The sequence below is a fragment of the Sceloporus undulatus genome, chromosome 7 (assembly GCF_019175285.1).
Source record: "Sceloporus undulatus isolate JIND9_A2432 ecotype Alabama chromosome 7, SceUnd_v1.1, whole genome shotgun sequence".
Classification (NCBI taxonomy): domain Eukaryota; kingdom Metazoa; phylum Chordata; class Lepidosauria; order Squamata; family Phrynosomatidae; genus Sceloporus; species Sceloporus undulatus.
In genome coordinates this window covers 19,796,133-19,815,095 of record NC_056528.1, presented here as the reverse complement: position 1 = coordinate 19,815,095, position 18,963 = coordinate 19,796,133, and the positions used below count along the sequence as shown (strand labels likewise).

The 18,963-nt window shown below is 43.8% G+C and overlaps 1 protein-coding gene across 1 annotated transcript in view; it reads left to right on the top strand.

Moving 5' to 3' along the window:
- GPSM1 (G protein signaling modulator 1) overlaps nt 1–18,963 on the top strand; it is a 77,014-nt gene that overhangs the window by 39,779 nt on the left and 18,272 nt on the right. Inside the window, exons 10-11 of the mRNA XM_042478318.1 lie at nt 1,849–1,919; nt 3,330–3,509. Of these exons, the coding sequence (XP_042334252.1) occupies nt 1,849–1,919; nt 3,330–3,509 (251 nt within the window). The remainder of the gene's footprint in view (nt 1–1,848; nt 1,920–3,329; nt 3,510–18,963) is intronic.

Here is an 18,963-nt window from a genome sequence, read left to right as displayed (position 1 = left end):
CTGAACACAGGCCTTTCCTCTCATCGAGAACTGAGTCCACCAAAAGAGGAGAATTTGCACCCCTATCTTCCACCTGCAGATGACCCATAAAAACTGGAGACTCAGGGACAGGTCCTGAGATCAAGCAACCCTAGTGAAAAAAGAGAGAATGAAGGATTAATTATTTAAACTGTGTATCATAGATTCGTGGAGTTGCCAAAAATCAGCAAGTGACTTGAAGGCACACAATGAGAGAGCCTCGGTTTCAGGGGAGAGAGCTTTCCAAGCAGAGAAATCTTGGTGTCTCAGCAATTACAAACCATGACAATTAAAGTGGTATTGAAATGCTGTAATTATGTCAAACTAATAGATCCAAGGTCATAGGGGGAAATGCAAAGATGGTTTCCAATGCTGACTAAAGGAAAGTCGAAGCGAGTGACAATTACAGATAGAATCTCCCTTACTCAGAAATCCGCAATACTCCAAAATTGTTTGTGGGACCCAATTCTTCTCTTGGCTGTCAGAGGAATCTGAACCCCATCAGCGAAAGGGCTGCTCCCCTTCTATGTATCATTTGCTGCATCATTTACCAGCACTAAAGCTGGTCTTGTAGCAGTGTCATGTGTCAGTGTCCAGCACCACAAGAACCCTTGGAGAGGCATGGAAGTGCACCTAGTTTTGGAGCAAGACTGATTGCAGAAATAAAGTGGTTTGATACCATGTTACCTTTCATGGCTCTATGATGTGGCATCCTGGGATTTGTAGTTTGTTGTGGCGTTGGAGCCCTTTGATAGAGAAGGCTAAATATCTCACAAAATTACAAACCCCATGAGCCATGGCAGTTAAAGCGATGTCAAATTGCATTGTTTCTGCATTGCAGATGAAGCCTAGCATTATATATCTCTGGAAATTCAATATGCAGAATGATCTTGTAATACCTTTTGAGACTAACTGAAGGAAAGAAGTTGGTAGCATGAGCTTTCAAAGACATTAGCCTGTTTCTTACCATATCTCTGTTTTTCACTGAGATGTAGCAGCTGGGATACAGTTGGTTTTGCATGCCTGCAAAAACTGGTGGTTCCTAGTTACATGAGACAGGTTTTAGGCCTTGGTCCAGTATTGTTGGTTTCGAAACTGGTCTTCTAGGTGTTTTGGACTTCAGTCCCCAGAAGTCCTAGGCAGATTGGCCAACAGTCAGTACTTCTGCAGGGACCAAAGTTTGGGAGCCACAGGGACTATTAAATGAGTTATCCAAGGTGCTGAACAATAGCACCATAGATAGCTCACTTGCAACTATACAAAAACTAGGCATGATTTCTCTGACCTGCCATCAGCTTCACAAGGTGGAGCTATGCTGGTGTAGGAGATGGTAGCATGAGGAATGAGGCCACAGACAGCCATGAAAGAACCAAAGCGCTGGAGAAATGTGGTGCTTAGGGATGGTATGTTTTTTCTCTGCCTTCCCTTGCTGCTAGGTGGCCCTTACAAAAGCATACCCACTAGCTAAGTTCATCAGAACAATTCTGGTCACAGAACCATAGAACCCACAGAGTTGGAGGAGACCCCAAAGGCCTTCCAATCCAACTTCATTCTGCCATGCAAAAAGACACAGCACAAGCAATCCCAACAGATGGCCCTCCAGTCGAAAGCCTCCAAAGAAGAAGACTCCACCACTCTCTGAGGCAGCGTATTCCACAGTCAAACAGCATTCTCTTAGCTTAGCCTCCATCACAGTGTTGTTGTGAAAATAATCAGTAGAAGAGGAAAGAGCCAAGTACTACTATGCCTTCTTGAGCTTGTAGGAAAGCTGGGGCACTAATGCAGCTAACACATAAATAAAATGGCTGTTCTTTTTATTGTATCTTTCAGGGGCCAGACCAAAGAGGACTCAGAGGACCAGGATGAATAGCCTCGATCTCCTGAGATTTCCATCGGAAAAGGTAAAAGGAGATGTTGGCTGGGAGCAGAGAATGGTGGGCCTCAGGCTGAGCATTGGAAAAGTCGATAGGCATCTTCCCTCTGTCTAATCTGAACAGCAAAAACAATGCAGTATGGCACCACTTTAACTGCCGTGGCTCCATGCTATAGAATCCTGGGATCTTTAGTTTGCTGTGGCACCAGAGCTTTCTGACAGAGAAGGCTACAGATCACAGAAGTCCATTGCATTGAACCATCATTGAAAGCAGTGTCAAACTTCATCATTTCTGCAGTATTAAACCAACAGCTTGTCTGTGGATTGTGTTATCTGGGGAAAGTGCACTGAGCAGATACTGCTAGAATCAAGGGGATTACTTCTTGATAATTTAGAGAAGCAGGCAGGCCAAAAGGGGACTCTATTTGTGCTTCTTTTGCAATATATCCTTTGTACGGAAGATAAAGGGTTGGTCCTCCCATCTCCCCTCGCTTCACACATAAACGTATTTCTGGCAGCTTAGATGCATCCCATTACTGTAGGATTCCATGTTCTGGGAGCCAGAAGTCAACAGAAGCCTTGTATGAGATGAAGGCCTTGAGCTTAGAGAACGGTCCCTTTGTGAAACACTGGCAGCAAGATATTAATGGCTGTGATTATCTGCTTCTCTTGGGAGCAAACCTAAGTTCAGTCCTATACACTAAGCCCGCTCTGGAAATGTTTTAGTGCTCTTGAACATCATCTCTTCCTTGCAGGGTCATTTGTTTGCTTTCTTTCTTTCTTTTTTCCCTCCTCCTTATTCTTCTGCTCCCTTCCTCCCTCTCCTTACATCTTTCTTGCAACATGGGCACCAATTCTTAGACAAAGCATGGAAGTCCTGTCCCACTCCTCAAAGACACTGTCTCCTTCATGTTGATATTATCTGGCTCTGGATTTCATAGAGCCCTGGTGGTTTTATTTCATTATTCCAGAGCTTCCCAAACTTTGGTCCTCAAAGTGTTTTGGGCTTTAACTTGCAGGAGCCCCAGCCAGCTTGGTCAATGGCCACGGATTCTGGAAGCTGAAATCCATAACATCTACAACTCTGGAGACCAGGGTTTGATTCCAGTCTTGGCCACAAAACCCGCTCGGTTACATTGGGCAAGCACACTCTCTCAGCCTCAGGGGATGGCAAGGGCAAATCCTTTCTGATGGAACTTGTGGAGAAAACCCCATGATAGGGTCCCTTTAGGGTTGCCATGAGTCAGAAACGAGACACAAAGGCACAGGACAACAACAACAACAATAGTGTAGAAGAGGGGATTTGGGTAGCTGTATCTACAAAAATGTCCTCTTCGACTGGGCCATTAGAGGTACATAAACCAGGTTGCTTGCTTCACTTGGCAACCCTACCCAAGGGTCTTTTTTTGCTACAGTTATACTTTCTTGTTCTTCTCAGGACCGGAATGGAGAAACCCACCCCTCAGCAGATCTCAAAATCCCTGGGAGAGATTTCTTGTCGCTACCCGTCCGAGCCAATAAATACAGGGAAAACCAGTCTGTTTTGGAGGGCAAGCTTCCGGTGTCCAGAGAGTGCCCCCTGGAAACAAGCGATGTCCGAGTCCAAGTGTCTCAGCTGGTAAGGAGGGAGCCCACTCTTAAAGAGAGCGTGGCTACCTAATTTCTCTCATCTTCTATACTTGTCCGTGCTTTCTTCTCTTCCGCTTATTGCTGAGATTATATTAATTATTATGGATGTCACCTTGAATGTCTGAGGACAGAGAGGCAAGGAATTAATGAGGTTTATAAATAAATGCCATGCATGAAAAGAAAGCAAAACAACAACCGTCCAACCCCCCCTGCAATCTCCTCAATCTTAATGCAGCAACACTTTAAGTTTCAAGATACAAATAAATATGAAGTCCTTTTTCCTGGGTCACGTCAGGGATATAACTGGTATTAGGGAGAGCTGAGAGTAAAATCTTGTTTTATCTTGTGAGCTACCTTGGGTCCCTTTCTGGGAGAAAGGTGGCATAAAAATGAAATGAAATGAAATGCAAAAATAAAAATGGAAGTGGGATGAAACCCAGGGCTGTAAGAGAGAGCTGCAAAATGAATTCACTGACATCTCCCCGATGACATTTTGTTTCAGTCCCAAATTGTTTGCAATGACCTAAAACTTGAATTGCACATTTAGTGCAGTCTAGACATCCAAACAAAAGAGGAAAGGCAAAGTGATCAAGGGAATGAGAGTACAGCAAAAAGAAGAGGATAGATCTGCCGGGGAAACTGGCCCCTGGCCCTTGTTCAGTTGCCCACCTTGGGTTGCCCATTTAAGTTGACAGTTCCTTTTGCCCAAGGAATCTGTATGCCAGGGTTGTTTTTGTCAGGTACCTTTCTCTCTGACTAGGCCATTTATACTTAAGTAGAGAGAAAGATGGTCAGCTTCGGCGAGGGATGACGATTTACAGACGCACATCCCTTCGATATGTTTAGATACCAAGCCATTTTTAAAGCAAGCAGTTAGGAGTAAACGCCTGCCAACACCGAGCAGCTTTCTTTCCTTTCCCTTTTTATTTTTTAAAGACCTGTTAAGAAATAACAAGGGGAAATTATGGACATATTGCCATCTCGCCGCTGGAGGCAAGAAGTGTTGGCCCTCCATATCTGTGGCTTTGACGTTTCCTAGGGATCTCTGGATCCTCCAATGCAACTCTGCCAGAAGTTGATGATAGAGTTGTGCTATAGAACCAGGAAGCTCCTAGAGAAACACTTCTATAGGTATTTGTAGGTCCTCCAGCATGATTCTATGATTAACATCTGACAGTTGTTGACCACAGAGTTGCACTGGAGGACCTAAAGATACCTAGAACGATGTTCTCTCAGATAAAAAGAATAGTGTTGTTCTCATTTTTCCACATTCATGGGAGTCCCCCACTCCTAACCCCAGCAAATGTGAAGGGGCCAGTGTAGAAGTCCCAAGTTAAGTAAGTGAATCCATTTGTTATGGAAGCGACTTAAGTCCAAGCCAGGTTTAAATCAGTCGTGTCAAGTCTACATCACTGGTCCTCTGCCTCTTGTTCTGAAACTGTTGATGCTTTCCTGAGCAAAGGAGGAGGAGATCACCCCATTCTAACAAAGAAAGAGTTTCCTGAGACAGAAGCATTCTTCTCTATTGCTGCAGCCTGAGCTGACCTTGCACAGACTGCTTAAGAAATTGCAAGGGCTGAAAGTTATTATTATTCTTTGCTAGAGGCAACCTGGATTAGCAAGTCAATGCCCAGATGGTGTGTCATGCAACCCTCAAGCTTAGAAAACACATTTTAAGGGTGAATGAGAGGGCTGACTAGGCAGTCTTTGCCAACTCTTCTGCAAATTTCCAAACCATTCAAGGCCCTCTCGTGTGTCATCACCTGAGATGGTGGTGGGACCAAGAGAAAGCCTTTCCATGAGGATCACAAAACTCAGGCAGGTTCCTATAGAGAAATACAGTCTGCCACACAGTCTAGAGCCAAGGCTTACATCACTGTGTGCATGGGCCTTCAGGTTGTCTGTTGACTTATGGTGGTCCCATGAATCTGATTGGTTTGGCCACTTCCTCTAAAATATTCATATCTGGTCTCCCTTTCAAGTACTAACCAGGGCTGACCCTGTTTAGCTTCCAAGATCAGGTAGAGTCTGGTGTGGCAATGTGATAGCCATCTTTGCCTTCCTGTGTTAAGAGATTAAGTTCATCTGGTTCATTTCCCATCCTCTGTGCATTGGTGTGTATGTGTGTACTTGCGCGCCTTCAAGCCACCTGTCAGCTTAAGGCAACTAGGGTTATCTTAAGCAAGGAAGACTCAGAAGTGATTTGGCCAGTTCCTTCCTCTGAAATAAAGCCTACAGCACCCCATATTTGTTGGTTGTCTCCGATCCAAGTACTAATCAGGGTTGATCCAGTTTAGCTTCCAAGATCAGATGGAATCTGTTTGTTCCCACCTGAATAAACAGATCCCATCTGATATGTTATGTTATAACCCCTGGAATCAGGGGTTATGATATAAACATGGCACAATTATACTAGTTTGATACCCAGAAGTCCTGGGATTTGTAGTTTGGTGAGGCACTTGAGTGAGATTGAGACCAATCCAAAGGCAATGCAGAAAGCATTTGAGGCCACCTGTGGGCTCCTGGCTATTCATTTTTTAAATCTCTATGCTAGGTAAGGAATAATGACAAATAGATCCATTAAGTTTTGTGTTTCAAGCTGCCAACGTTGTTGAGCGGACATAAATTTCAATTTCCTTAATTATCTGTTTTCATTATTGAATTGTTTGGGTCTTCTTAGAATTAAGTATCGATTGGCTAAGATTGTGTAAATAAACTCCCTTTTGGGAAGGAGAATCAACCAAGATATTATGTTTTTCTGAGAAAACCAGCCATATAATCAGAAGAAGGTTTTTATCTCCAAATGGTTGGCTTCAGCTAACGTTCCACGGCCGAGCCGGGATTCGAACTCTGGTGTCCAGAGATATAGTCCATCCTTCAAACCACTGTGCCACTCTGGCTCTCAATAAGGATAGTGCCCATGCCAATTGAAAGCAATCCTTGCAGGGGAAACAGTAGCCACATGGACAATGTGATGATTTTGCTTTGGGATTCAGTCCAAACTTGAAAGGACCTACCCAATGTTACACTGAGGGAAGTAATGGTGCCACTCTCTTCTGCTTTGGTCAGACCTCTCCTGGGATCCTGTGTCCAGTTCTGGGCACCGCAATTAATCCTCTGACAGAGAGCTTTGGGGTCACAACAAACTGTAGTTTCCAGATTGCCATGGCAGTTAAAGTGGTGTCAAACTGAATTATTTCTGCAGTGTGGATGCAGCCATAGTCCACCGATCAAACCACTAGACCATGCTGGCTCTCCCTTAACCTTGAATAGGTGGCAAAAATTCCCTCACGTCCCCTATTTGGGAGCAATTTGAGACAAATATTGCCATGTTTTGCCCAGTCTTGCTCTAACATTGTATGTGGATTAGGTTGTCTTCATGCATTCTTCCACTTCCTAACCTCTGGAGACCTGAACAATGTGGTCCTCATGCATCGCTCCCATTGTGACTAACATGGGAATCATGCAAGAACATTAAAATCCCTTTTGTTTTGCTGGTTCTCTGATGGTGTCCTTTCAAAACAGAACAACTGCAGGATAAAAGGGAATAAATCCAAGACAGATTTTGATCGCTAGAATCCAAATATTTGATTTTTCTGGGAGTCTGGAAATCTTCATTTGTCCATTTTTTTATTGTCCCTCGGACATTCCTACAGAGCATCTTGGGGCTGTTTCTAAAACCATCTAGCTCCCATCCAGAATAGTGAAATGAATCTCTCTATCTCTTATAAGCAAATAAAAAAGCTACATCTTCCTGCTGATGTTTGTTCCAGATTCATTTATTACTTCTTTATAGCATTTTCTTTCTGCTCAATGATTGGGAAGTCCTGCATAAAAACACGAAGAAACAGTCCCTGCTTTCAGTCTTAAAAGGCCTGACGCAAAAGGAAAACAAAGTGACTCAGACCCAGGTTTTTGAATGTTAGCGTTACCTCTTTCCAGTTTTTTTGGGGCCAGTTATTGCACTTTGAATGTCAATATATATATATTTAACAAGAATATAAATTATACATTATTTCTTGACACATGTATATTGTCTCAAAAGCTCCATGCATCCAATTCAGTGTCGGTCCAGGACTGGATTGCAGAACTCTTCTGCCTGTACTGTTCCATATTTCTGCAACATTTGGTGCAATCTTAAAGCCCTAAGTAAAATTTTAAAAATACACAAAAGAAGCAAATGCAATACAGACATTATACAGTACAAAGAATTTACCTTTTCTTCGTGGTGGTTGTTGTGAGTCGCCAGTTCGGTGAGTCGCCAGTGTGGTTGTTATTGCGTGCCATCAAGTCATTTCCAAGTTATGGCGACGCTATGGTGAACCTATCGTGGGGTTTTCTTGGTAAGATTTGTTCAGAGGAGGTTTGACATTGCCTTCCCCTGAAGCTGAGACAGTGTGACTTGACCAATCTCACCCAGTGAGTTTCCATGGCTGAGCATGGATTTGAACCCTAGACTCCAGAGTCTTAGTCTGAGACTCAAAACACTACACCACACTGGCTCTCTTTCATATATTAATATATTAGTTTTAATATTTTAGTATAGTATAATGTTGTGTTTTATTGATTTCTTCTTGGCTATAAATGATGATGATCATCATCATCAGTTATAGTGTTTGAGTAAGAAACAGAGATGGATGGAAGAGGGAAGGAGTAGCATAGCATTTCCCAAGAGCTGTCTGTCCTCTACATCATAGGGATTCGTACCCGTCTCCAACCTCACTGCTCTTTGGAAAGCAACTCCTAACAAAATTGGGATCATCTTTTATAATCCGTATTACGATTTGCCGACTACAGCAAGAAAGTCAAAAAGACCTCTAATGCGTAGTGATATTAAACCTCTTACTGATTCTGCTTTGAGTATGATCTGAATTAATCCAAATATTAAAGTGCTTTTCTTGGCTTAACATTCGCCGTGGGATGGAGAAAGCCAGGAGGGCTCTAAATATATAGTTTTGTGATTCTGAGTATTAGTGGACACTTGGGGAAATCTTGACAGTCTATATATTTGGCTCTGCTTTGCTCACTCTTTCCTGTTGCATCCTGCTACCTTCAGACTCTTTTTAAAAAATGCCACATACAACCTTTTATGTAAAAAATAGCTTGTACAATTTAAATACACTATTTAAAGCTTAGACTTCCAGCAATATCAAAGGAGGTGCACAGTTTTACAAAGGCAAATATTCTCTAGTCCTGAGATTCCTAGTTTGTTGTGGCACCAGAGCTCTCTCTGATGGAGAAGGCTAAATGTCTCACAAAACTACAAATCCCAAATTTCCATAGCATCATGGGGCCATGGCAGTTAAAACAGTGTTAAAACAGTTTGTACGTGGTTTTATTTTTATTGTTAGTTTTGTTTGTTGCTTGCTAGGTTTGTCTGTCCTTGTACGCTTTTTTAGATATGCTAATGCCCTCTTCTGTATCTTCACCAAATGTAACCATGGTCAGAACAAATGTGTGTGTGTGTGTGTGTGTGTGTGTGTGTAAAAAGGTGATATATGCACGTTTCCTATTTATATGTGTATCTTACATATTTATCCCAGCTCTCTTAGCTTAGAGGCCACTTTGGAAGGATAAGAAAAGTGTTTTCACACTCTTCCTAAAAACAGCAAGAGTGGGAACTGATCACAAATTTGAGGATAGTAATTCCATAGCAACGCCGTCTCATGTGTCCATCGAGTGGATTTCTGCAGGCAATATTATCCTGCTCTATTCTAGAAGTCACCGTTTAAATACTTGAAGGGATGTCATATTGAGGAGGGAACAAGCTTGTTTTCTGCTGCTCCAGAGACTAGGACCCAAAGCAATGGATGCAAGCATGAACTTTCCAAGACTTAAATCTACTTCCTTCCAGATGCATCTGAGGAAGTGGACTTAAGTTTTGGAAAGCTCATGCTGCCAACTTCTTTCTTTCAGTTAGTCTCAAAGGTGCCACAAAATGTCTCTTTGTCTTTATTCCAAGGAGGTTTGCCAGTGCCTTCCGCTAAGGCTGACTTGCCCAAGGTTGGCCATTGGGTTTGTATGACTGGGGAGGGATTTAAACCCGTTTCCCAGTGTCCTAGTCCAACACTCAAACCGTTGCACCATATTCTCTCTCACACACACATATACACCCTCATCCTCCCCACATACAACAGAATACAGTTGGCCCTCCATATCCGCAGTTTCCTTATCCACGGATTCAAGCATCCCTGTCTTGAAAATGTTCCAAAAGTGTATAAATTCCAAAAAGCAAACCTTGATCTTGCCATTTTATATAAGAGACACCATTTACCATGCCGCTGCATTTAATGGGACTTAAGCATCTTTTGGTATCCATGGGGGTGTCTTTGAACCAAACCCCAGTGGATACCAAGGATCCACTGTGCCATCAGTTTTCAGCATTGGGGAAAGTTGTTCCTCTAGGCTACAAAGTTTTATACTACAACTCCCAGTATTCTTGGATGGGGGATTCTGGGGGGAAATTAAGGGCTCAAAGTGGCCACTTTCTCTGCCTCACATTCCACCTTTTCATTTCAAATTACCCATTCCTGTTTTCTGTATCTCTGGAGGGGTGAGAAGGAGGGTGCTCTCCCATCTGTGGCTAGCCCTTGTGGGTCCTGCCTGTTTGTTAAGGCACAGGAATGATGAACGCAAGATGACTGCCGGCGAGGCTAAATTTAGAGTCCTCATATCCTTTCGCCGAGGCGTCTTCTGAAGAAGTCTTCTATAGGCATCAAAATCTATGAGGCCATTTGAAGAAGCAGAGGGAAAACCCACACAGACACACAACCTTATTCCCAGCTCCTCTGGGCCCTGGGCTCATTTTGTGCAAGGTTACCCTTTTCCCAGAGACAGATTCACATGGCTCATGGAAGCAAAACAGCTAACATAAATGTGAGCTTTCCCCTCTCTGCCGTAGCTGGATGCATGTTGCCTTCCCATTGCCTGTCTCCTCCGATGAGAGCCGCTTGGGTTGCAGATCCTTGCTTGATGCGAGAACCCAGGCGCTTCCGTAAGGCCCACTGTTGATCCAGATAGGGACTGGCATTTTGAGGTTTTTCTCTTTCCACTGGAGACTCACAAAGGGCAGAGTTGTGACGGAGAGAAAAATGTTCTCGCTGAAATACAAACCTTAACAGCATGGCCAGGGATGCTATTTGATCCCTTTCTGACTTCAAACTTTCAACCAGGGCTGCCAGTCTATGCATCATGCCAGGAATGAGCAAAGGAAGATGTTAAGAACTGTTGGATATGGAATAGACCACCAGTGCATCTCAGGCTGCCATTATTATTATTATTATTATTATTATTATTATTTTGTTCATTTAGATCCCGCCTTTCTCCCAGTATTGGGGCTCAAGGCGACTAACAGCCTATTTAAAAACAATGCAGATCCAAAAGGATACGGAAAAATAAAAGTATAAATATAAAAGTTATTTTAAAAGCAAAGAAACAACTTATACAGTTAAGACATTACAAACATTAACATTCATTAAAAGGCTGCTGTTGGCGTGTGCTGTGTGCTTTCCAAGTCCTTTCTGACTTTGGCAACCTATTTTAGGATTTTCCTGGCAACCTTCTTCAGAGATGGTTTGCCATTGCCATCCCTTGAGCTTGTACAAACCGTAAAACAGCATAGCACATCATTAAAGACCCATCCCATACTTTTGCACAAAGCAATGGGCATGGTGCACATTGCATATTTGGTTGTGCATTCAATTCCAGAGTTGATGTCCTGTTCCAGTTGTGCAGTGTCACCATTCAGCACAAGGGAGGCATTGCACAATGAATGCATAACTCCACATGTGCTAGGCAGCCTGGATGCAGGGTCTCCGTCATAGCATTTCCCTTTGAAAAGGTTGGATTATTTGCACATCGTTTCTTTGCAAAGAAGAGTCTGCAGTTATGGAAAATTACATGTCCATTTGGCCATTGTCACAAAGGTACTGCAGAGAGAAAATAAAGTGGAACTTTTCATCCCAACAAATGGCATCAAAGTAAAAGGTAAGCCGCATTGGCACAAGCTCTATATTTGCCTTTATTGGTGGCAACTGTGCCAGCCTAGCTGGGCACTGTGTCCAACTGCTGGCTGGCTCTTTTCAGTGATGTCAGTAGTCCAGTGCTTCTCTGCATTGCAACTAGGCCTGGGGAAGAGGAGGAAAAAAACAAGACGGTTCCTGAAATCTCAATGGCATATCAAACATTAGAGATGGAGGCTTAGGAAGTAGCCCAGAATAAGGCAATCTAGGGTTTTGGCTTGCTGGCAGCTCTTTTCTGACTTAGTTCACACTTGTGATTCATTGTTGTTTTTAATTCTTCTCAAAGTAATCGACCCCCACTCATTTTTTAAATTAAAAAATGCCATCACTTCCCTTGCTGAAGGTGCTTGGACTCCGAAATGCCGCAGTTGAAAGTCAGCCAGCCCTGTCACTCAGCTAGTCAGGAGATTCACTGATGTCCCCAAAGAGAGTGTGTTAGTGGTGGCTTAACATTCCTCTCCCTCTTTTTTGTTTAGTTAGTAAAGGAAATGGGCACATCTTTGCAAAATGATCAGACAGGTCTCTCTCTTCTCTCTCTCTGTTCCTTTATGGCTAGGGCCTAAATAACTAAAAGGCACCAGATCCTGTCTGATATTCGAAGTTAAGCAAGGTGATCCCTAGAATGGGAAATCACTAACGAAGACTGGGCACATAGGCTATACAGTGGTCCCTCCACATTCGCTGGCATTAGGGGTGAAGGATTGCTGTAAATGTGGAAAAACCACAGATAAACAACAACACTACTCTTTTAATCTAAGAAAACAACTCTCTAGGTATCTCCAGGTCCTCCAGTGCAACTCTGTGGTCAACATCTGCCAGAGGCTGATCATAGAATCACGCTGGAGGACCTACAAATGCCTAGAGGTGTGTTTTGGTCCTCCAGCACAACTCTGTGGCCAACATCTGGCAAAGTCGTGCTGGAGGACCTAGCGATTCCTAAAGAAAACACATTAACCAAAACTGCAAATAATCAAATCTGCAAAAGTCAAAGCCGCAGACGTGGAGGGCCAACTGTATTTCAAAGGAAGGAACTGGCAAAATCACCTCTTAGTCTTCCTTGCCTATAGAAATGTACTTGCTATTGCTATGGCTAAATATGATAGTCTCAGTCTAGTCATTTTAGTTTTTAGGGAGAATTCAGGCTTGATTTGCTCTGTTGGTCATTTTGGCACTGCTTGGTACATCTGTAGATGTTTTCTCCAGCACCACATTTCCAATGAGTTGATTCTCATTTTGTCAGCTTTCTTAATTTTCGACAACCATACATAGAAACTCAAACAATTCTAACTTTGTGAAGTTGAAGGTTTTCACGTTTGGCATCCATAGTGTTTTTGTTGGTTTTTCGGGCTATGTGGCTGTGTCCTGGAAGAATTTATTCCTGACGTTTCACTAGAATCTGTGGTTGGCATCTTCAGAGGAATTATTGGGAGACACCAGCCACAGATGCTGGCGAAACGTCAGTAATATATTCTTACAGAACACAGCCACATAGCCCAAAAAACCCACAAAAAGCAATCCTAACTTTGCTATTCAGGGACATATATTTACACTGGAGGATCTTATCTAGTTTTTTAATGGCTAGCTTTCCAAGTCATGTGGCTCCTTACAGACTAACAAGTTGCATTTGGCAAAAGCTTTCAAGCACTGCAGACTATTTCATTAGATGCATGGAGCATTGGCTCGCTTGGCAGATTATTATGCGTGCGGTTGAGCTGGGTTGGTGAATGTGAAAGTATGGACATATATAGTCAAAATACAAATTGTTACCATAACAGTGATGGTTTACAAACAGTCCTTGCTTGGGGGGTAATCCAAACTTGCCATACTGTACATGAGCTCCTTAATACATGTATTGTGATGAAAGGACTCTGTCTATTCTAGACATAGAAGAGTGTTGAAGTGTCGAAGTTCTTGCTTAATTCACCGCTCCATATCTATGGATTCTTTGGATTCAAGCATCCACGGTTTGAAAATATTCAAAAAAAATATATAAATCCCCCAAAGCAAACCTTGATTTTGCCATTTTATATAAGGGACACCATTTAACCACAACATTGTATTGAGTGGGACTTCAGCATCCATGGATTTTGGTATCCACAGAGGGGTCCTGGAACCAAACCCCAGTGGATACCAAAGCCCCACTGTATAATCAAGTGGGATCATGGAGAAATAAATGCACATAAGTAACAATTAACTAACCAATGGTAATTATGAAACATTACTTGGGTGGTAACCGAACTGAGATGAAAAGCCTTCGTCCCTATTTGAGCTGCTGGAGATGGAGCTGAACCTCTTGACAAATTTTTGTACTGCTGTTTTTGATTGGAATTTGCTTTTGAAGCAACTTTGTTCAAAGATGGCCATCTTGAGGTCACTGTTCTGGGAGAATGAACTGTTTTTGCCACTGGTATTTAAATACTGCTATTTCTGATATCAGATTTGTGTCCCGCTTATTCTTTTGCATAGAGACTGGCCTCTTTGTCTTGCCATAGCTGAAAGGCTGCCAAGGTTTTGTGGAAGGCGCAAATCGCATTGTCTGCTAGATTGATCCCAAATGGGACTGAATCCTTTCCTTCCATAATAATTGACCAAACTGTTGTTGCTCATGAGTCTTCGAACTGCAGAGGACGGCTGACCATTTGTGTGATACTGGAACATCTGAGAGAGAAAATGGAAGGTTATGGTGGCTGTGGGGCAGGCACCCACAGGAATAACTCCAAGCATTGAAGAGCACCAAGGGACAGTTGTTGTTGTGTGCCTTCAAATCATTTCTGAATTATGGTGACATTAAGGAGAACCTATCACAGGGTTTTCTTGGCAAGGTTTGTTCTGAGAGGGTTTGCTATTGCCATTTTCAGAGGCTGAGAGAGTGTGACTTGCCCAAGATCAGCCACTGAGTTTCCATGGCTGAGTGGGAATGTGAACCTTGGTTTCCCAGAGACCTAGTCCAATGCTCAAAGCACTACACCATGCTGGCGCTCACCAAGGGGAAGAGGAGCTGCAATGAAGCTATGTCTTGCTCTAATGCAGCAATGTCCAAACTCTGGTCCTCCAGGTGTTTTGGACTTCAGCTCCCAGAAGCCTCAGCCACCTTGGCCAATGGTTTGGGATTCTGGGAGTTGAAGTCCAAAACACCTGGAGGGCCAGACTCTAAGAAACCTAAGGTGTTCTGACTGTAAAGGATCTAATAGTAGATCAGATAATCTTTTGGAATATTGTCAAGTCATGGATGGCTGAATCCATGGGATGCAGAATCTGTGGATATAGAGGGCTGACTGTATTATGACATTTGTATTACGTTATTGCAGTTGTTGTTGGCCCAACGGTAGCAAAGCTAAGGGATTTTTATTTGCAAAGGATCTAATGGTAGATCGGACAATGTGGTGAGTCACCCAGAAGATCCACCTCTCTATTGAGCCGAAGCCCCTGTTTTTGGCTTCTGGGATGATGCCAGGTGTTTTCAAGCTCTTTCTGTGCAGCTGAGGGACTTGTCTGGTTATGGAAAGCTCCAGCCTTCGGGATTCCACATCAAATTCCTCATGCTCTGTGTGGGTGCATAGAATCGGCATTGAACTAGAATTGGCTGGCTGTTCTCTGTTTCCAGGAAGAGCTATGGAGAACTCAGTGCCAAATGCCTATCAGGCTTCTGTGCGTGTGCCTCCAAGTTGCCCAAGGCCTTACGGCAGCCCTGTGAATTTTCCCTAGGGTTTTCTTAGGTAAGGAGCCCTCAGAGGTGGTTTGGCCAGTTCCTTCCTCTGAAATACAGTCTGCAACAACCTGGTATTCATTGGTGGTCTCCCAAGTAAATCTTAGGAGAGGTCACAAGAGCCAGCTAGCACAGTGTAGTATCATAGAACTGTAGAGTTGGAAGAGACAACAAGGGCCATCCAATCCAACCCCCTGCCATGCAATATAGTAGTTGGGGTGTTGGACTAGAATTCTAGGAGACCTGAGTTTGAATCCCTGCTCAGTCACAAAAACTCATTGAATGTCTTTGGGCAAGTCCCACTCTCTCGGCCTCAGAGGGAGGCAAAACCAAGGAAACTCTTGGAAGGTGACAAGAGCTAGCCTGATGTAACGGTTTGTGTGTTAGACTATGCCCCTGGAGACCAGGGTTTGAATCTGTGTTGGGCCAGGCAATCCTGTTGGGTGACCTTAAGCAAGTCCCACTCTCTCAGCCTTTGGAGAAGGCAGTGGAGAACCCAAGAGAACCCTAGCAAAGGGTCCCAAGAGTGTAGCAGTTTGGGTGTTGGGCTTGGACTAAGATCAGGGTTTCAATCCCCATTGGGCCACCGAAACCCATTGGGTGGCCTTGGGCAAGTCATGCTTTCTCAGACTCAGAGAAAGGCAGCGATAAACCTAAGGATGGGTTCCTAGGATGCTTTAGCAGTTTGGGTGTTGGACTAGGACTTTAGGAGACCAGGCTTTGAACCCTTGCTCAGCCATAGCAACCCACTGGGTCACCATGGCCAAGCCATGCTCTCTCAGCCTCAGAGGGAGGCCATGGTGGCATGCACACACTCACACCTCTGAACAAACCTTGCCAAGGAAAATTGGGGCAGGGTGGCCATAAGTTGGACCCAACCTGGAGGCAGGCCCCAGCCACTGTGGTGCGCAGTCAGTGCCTGGCTTCCCCAAACGCGTGTCTTGTGTGCTTGTGTGGAGGCATGGACACATGTCCAAAGTCTGGAAGGGGTGGAGATGAAGCCTCAGAGCCGAGGAAGGGAGGAGTGTGGCTTTAAGGACTAATCTCCACCCGCCTCCTTTTCCTTCTCTTTCTTTGCATCAGTCTCTCTCAGTCCAGACACTGCTGCGGCTGAGTTTGGATGCTTGTGAAGACCTCCAGGGATGCAAAGGCAGGAACCCCAGAGGTCCTTTCCACAGTAAGACCCTCTTTCCAGGGGACCCCAAGATCTGGAATCCAGGAAGGGATCCAGGGGAGGGGGGCCCTGATCCAGCTGGGATCCACCAATTTGGAAAGGTTTGGGCTTGATGCTTGCTTCTTGGCTCGAAGACAAGAGTGCCAAACTCTGCTGTCTCTTGCTCTCGGTTTGCAAAGCTCTTGGGAAGCCTAGCTGTCCATCAGTCTTGGAGAAACCCATAAAAGAAAATAGGGATGTACTGTATTGCCAAGGCAGGATTGGAAAGCAGATCGGAGGAAATAGCAAAGGGATCATTTTGCCAATGGACTTTGCTTAAGGGATCAGTTTGTGTACAGGTGATTGGCAAACATCTTTTAGAGTTAGGTTGCATAAAGATTTTATGTATGTATGTATATACTGCAAAATTTGAGTTGATGCCCTATAAAGAGGATTGCCGTCTGTCTGTCTGTCTGTCTGTCTGTCTGTCTGTCTGTCTCTCTGTCTATCTATCTACCTATCTATCTTATAACAGGAATTGACTTTTATTTACTGCAAACTTTAATTGGCCATCAGAATTGTTGAAATAGAAAATATGTGTTGTTAACGCTCCCCAGCCACCTAAGAGTGAGAAGCTTTATTTGTTGGAAGCTCTGTTTTACTATATAGCCTGCCTAAATAGAAGTTGGTTGGGCTTCTTACAAATCACTTGTACTGTATAGCACTTACAAATCTTATAAGTGGTAAATCACTTCTTATTGGTAAGGTGATTTTGTATATCACTTCTTACAAGTCACTTCAAGTCATTTCTGACTTAGGGCAGCCCTAAGGTGACCCTATCATGGGGTTTTCTTGGCAAGATTTGTCTAGAGAGGCTGAGAGAGTGTGACTTGCCCAAGGTCACCCAGTGGGTTTCTATGGCCGAGCTGGGAATCAAACCCTGGTCTCCAGAGTCGGAGTCCAATGCGCTAACCACTGTGCCATGATGGCTCCTTCTTATGAATATAGCTCAGATATTTGGAAACTTGTAAAGCAGTGGAGCTACTTTCTTTTGCAAGACATCCCCTTCTGCTCTTCCCTTTAAATGTGGGATTTAGCAGGTGAACATCTGGACTTGATATCCCCATTCAAAAGGTGGCCACTTTTAAGAGAAAGAAGTTGGTGTGATTCATGGCATCATGGGTTTATTTTGATGCAAAGTCCATGGTATTTATTTCTAGTGTGGTGGTGTAGCAAGGAGAAAAGTCCACCATCAAACTCCCCCCCCCAAAAAAAACAACAACAACACACCAGATGTTGATAAGAGTGATGATGGATTTGTTGAGATCTCCAGAGTAGACTAGGAGACTTGGAGTTGGTAAGAATCAGGACTTGTTATATAGCCACCATTTCACTGGGGGGAAACTGGGGGTGCGTCTACACTGTCAAAATAATGCAGGTTGTTGTTCTTGTTGCTGGTGTTGGTGTGGTGTACGTTCAAGTTGTTTCTGGCTTATGGCAACCCATTATGGGGTTTTCTTGGCAATGTTTGTTCAGAGGGGGTTTGCCATTGCCATCCTCTGAGGCTGAGTGTGATGGTGCCCCAGTGAGCTTCCATTGCTGAATGGGAACTGAAGCTTGTCTTCAGAGTTGGAGTCCAGCACTCTGACCACTATGCCACAACACCGCTTTAAGTGTTGTAGCTCCAGTCTGTTCCACTGGCAAAAACTGGGGGTGCATCTAAACTGCAGAACTGATGCAGTTTGAACCCACTTTCAGCGCTGTAGCTCCATTCTATTCTGTGGGGTCCTGGAATTTGTAGTTTTACAAGGTCTTGAGCAGTCTCTGTCAAAGAGTGCTTGTGTCTCACAAAACTGCAAATCCTCAGATTCTGTAGGATGGAGTCATGACAATTAAAGTGGTGTCAAACTGCTTTATTACTACGGTGTAGATGCACCCTTGGCCAAACAGCACTAAGGTATGGTTAATATGACAAGAGTTGATCATGAGGAAGAGAACAGACAAGCCAGGAGAGGTTGCAACAGTTTGCATTTGCCTGAATCTACTGGAAAGGGCCAGATTCTTCTTCTTCTCCTCCTTTCTCTCTGCTGAGTTAACTGAGGTCCAAAACATACTGCAGAAATAATCTTTAGCTGCCTAGCACTGAGCCAGGACACTTAAAGTGGTCTCCAGATGGATTATTTCTGCAGTATGTTTTGGACCTGAGTTAATTTTTGCTCTCTGAACTCAGTTTGCAGCAGTGGAAGTAAGCTGAGAACAACAGGGGAAGGTGAGAGGGGAGAAACCGGGACATTGTAAAAGCAGTTGGAAAAGTGGGATGGCAGAAGATTAATCTGGACTATCCCCGCCAGATTGGAGAGTATGTAGTTGCTATGGCTGCAGGGGGATTCTGGGAGTTGTAGTCCATCCTCTCTCACAGAAATCACTATTCCAAGATTTTATAAGAAAGCCTTTGAAGCTGACCAGTCTCTTGGCTCATTGCAGCTTCTTTTCCTAGTGTCTGCTTTCTGTCTCTTCTTCTCATAACATGCAAAGGAACAAAGTTTGTTCAGTCCTGGCATGT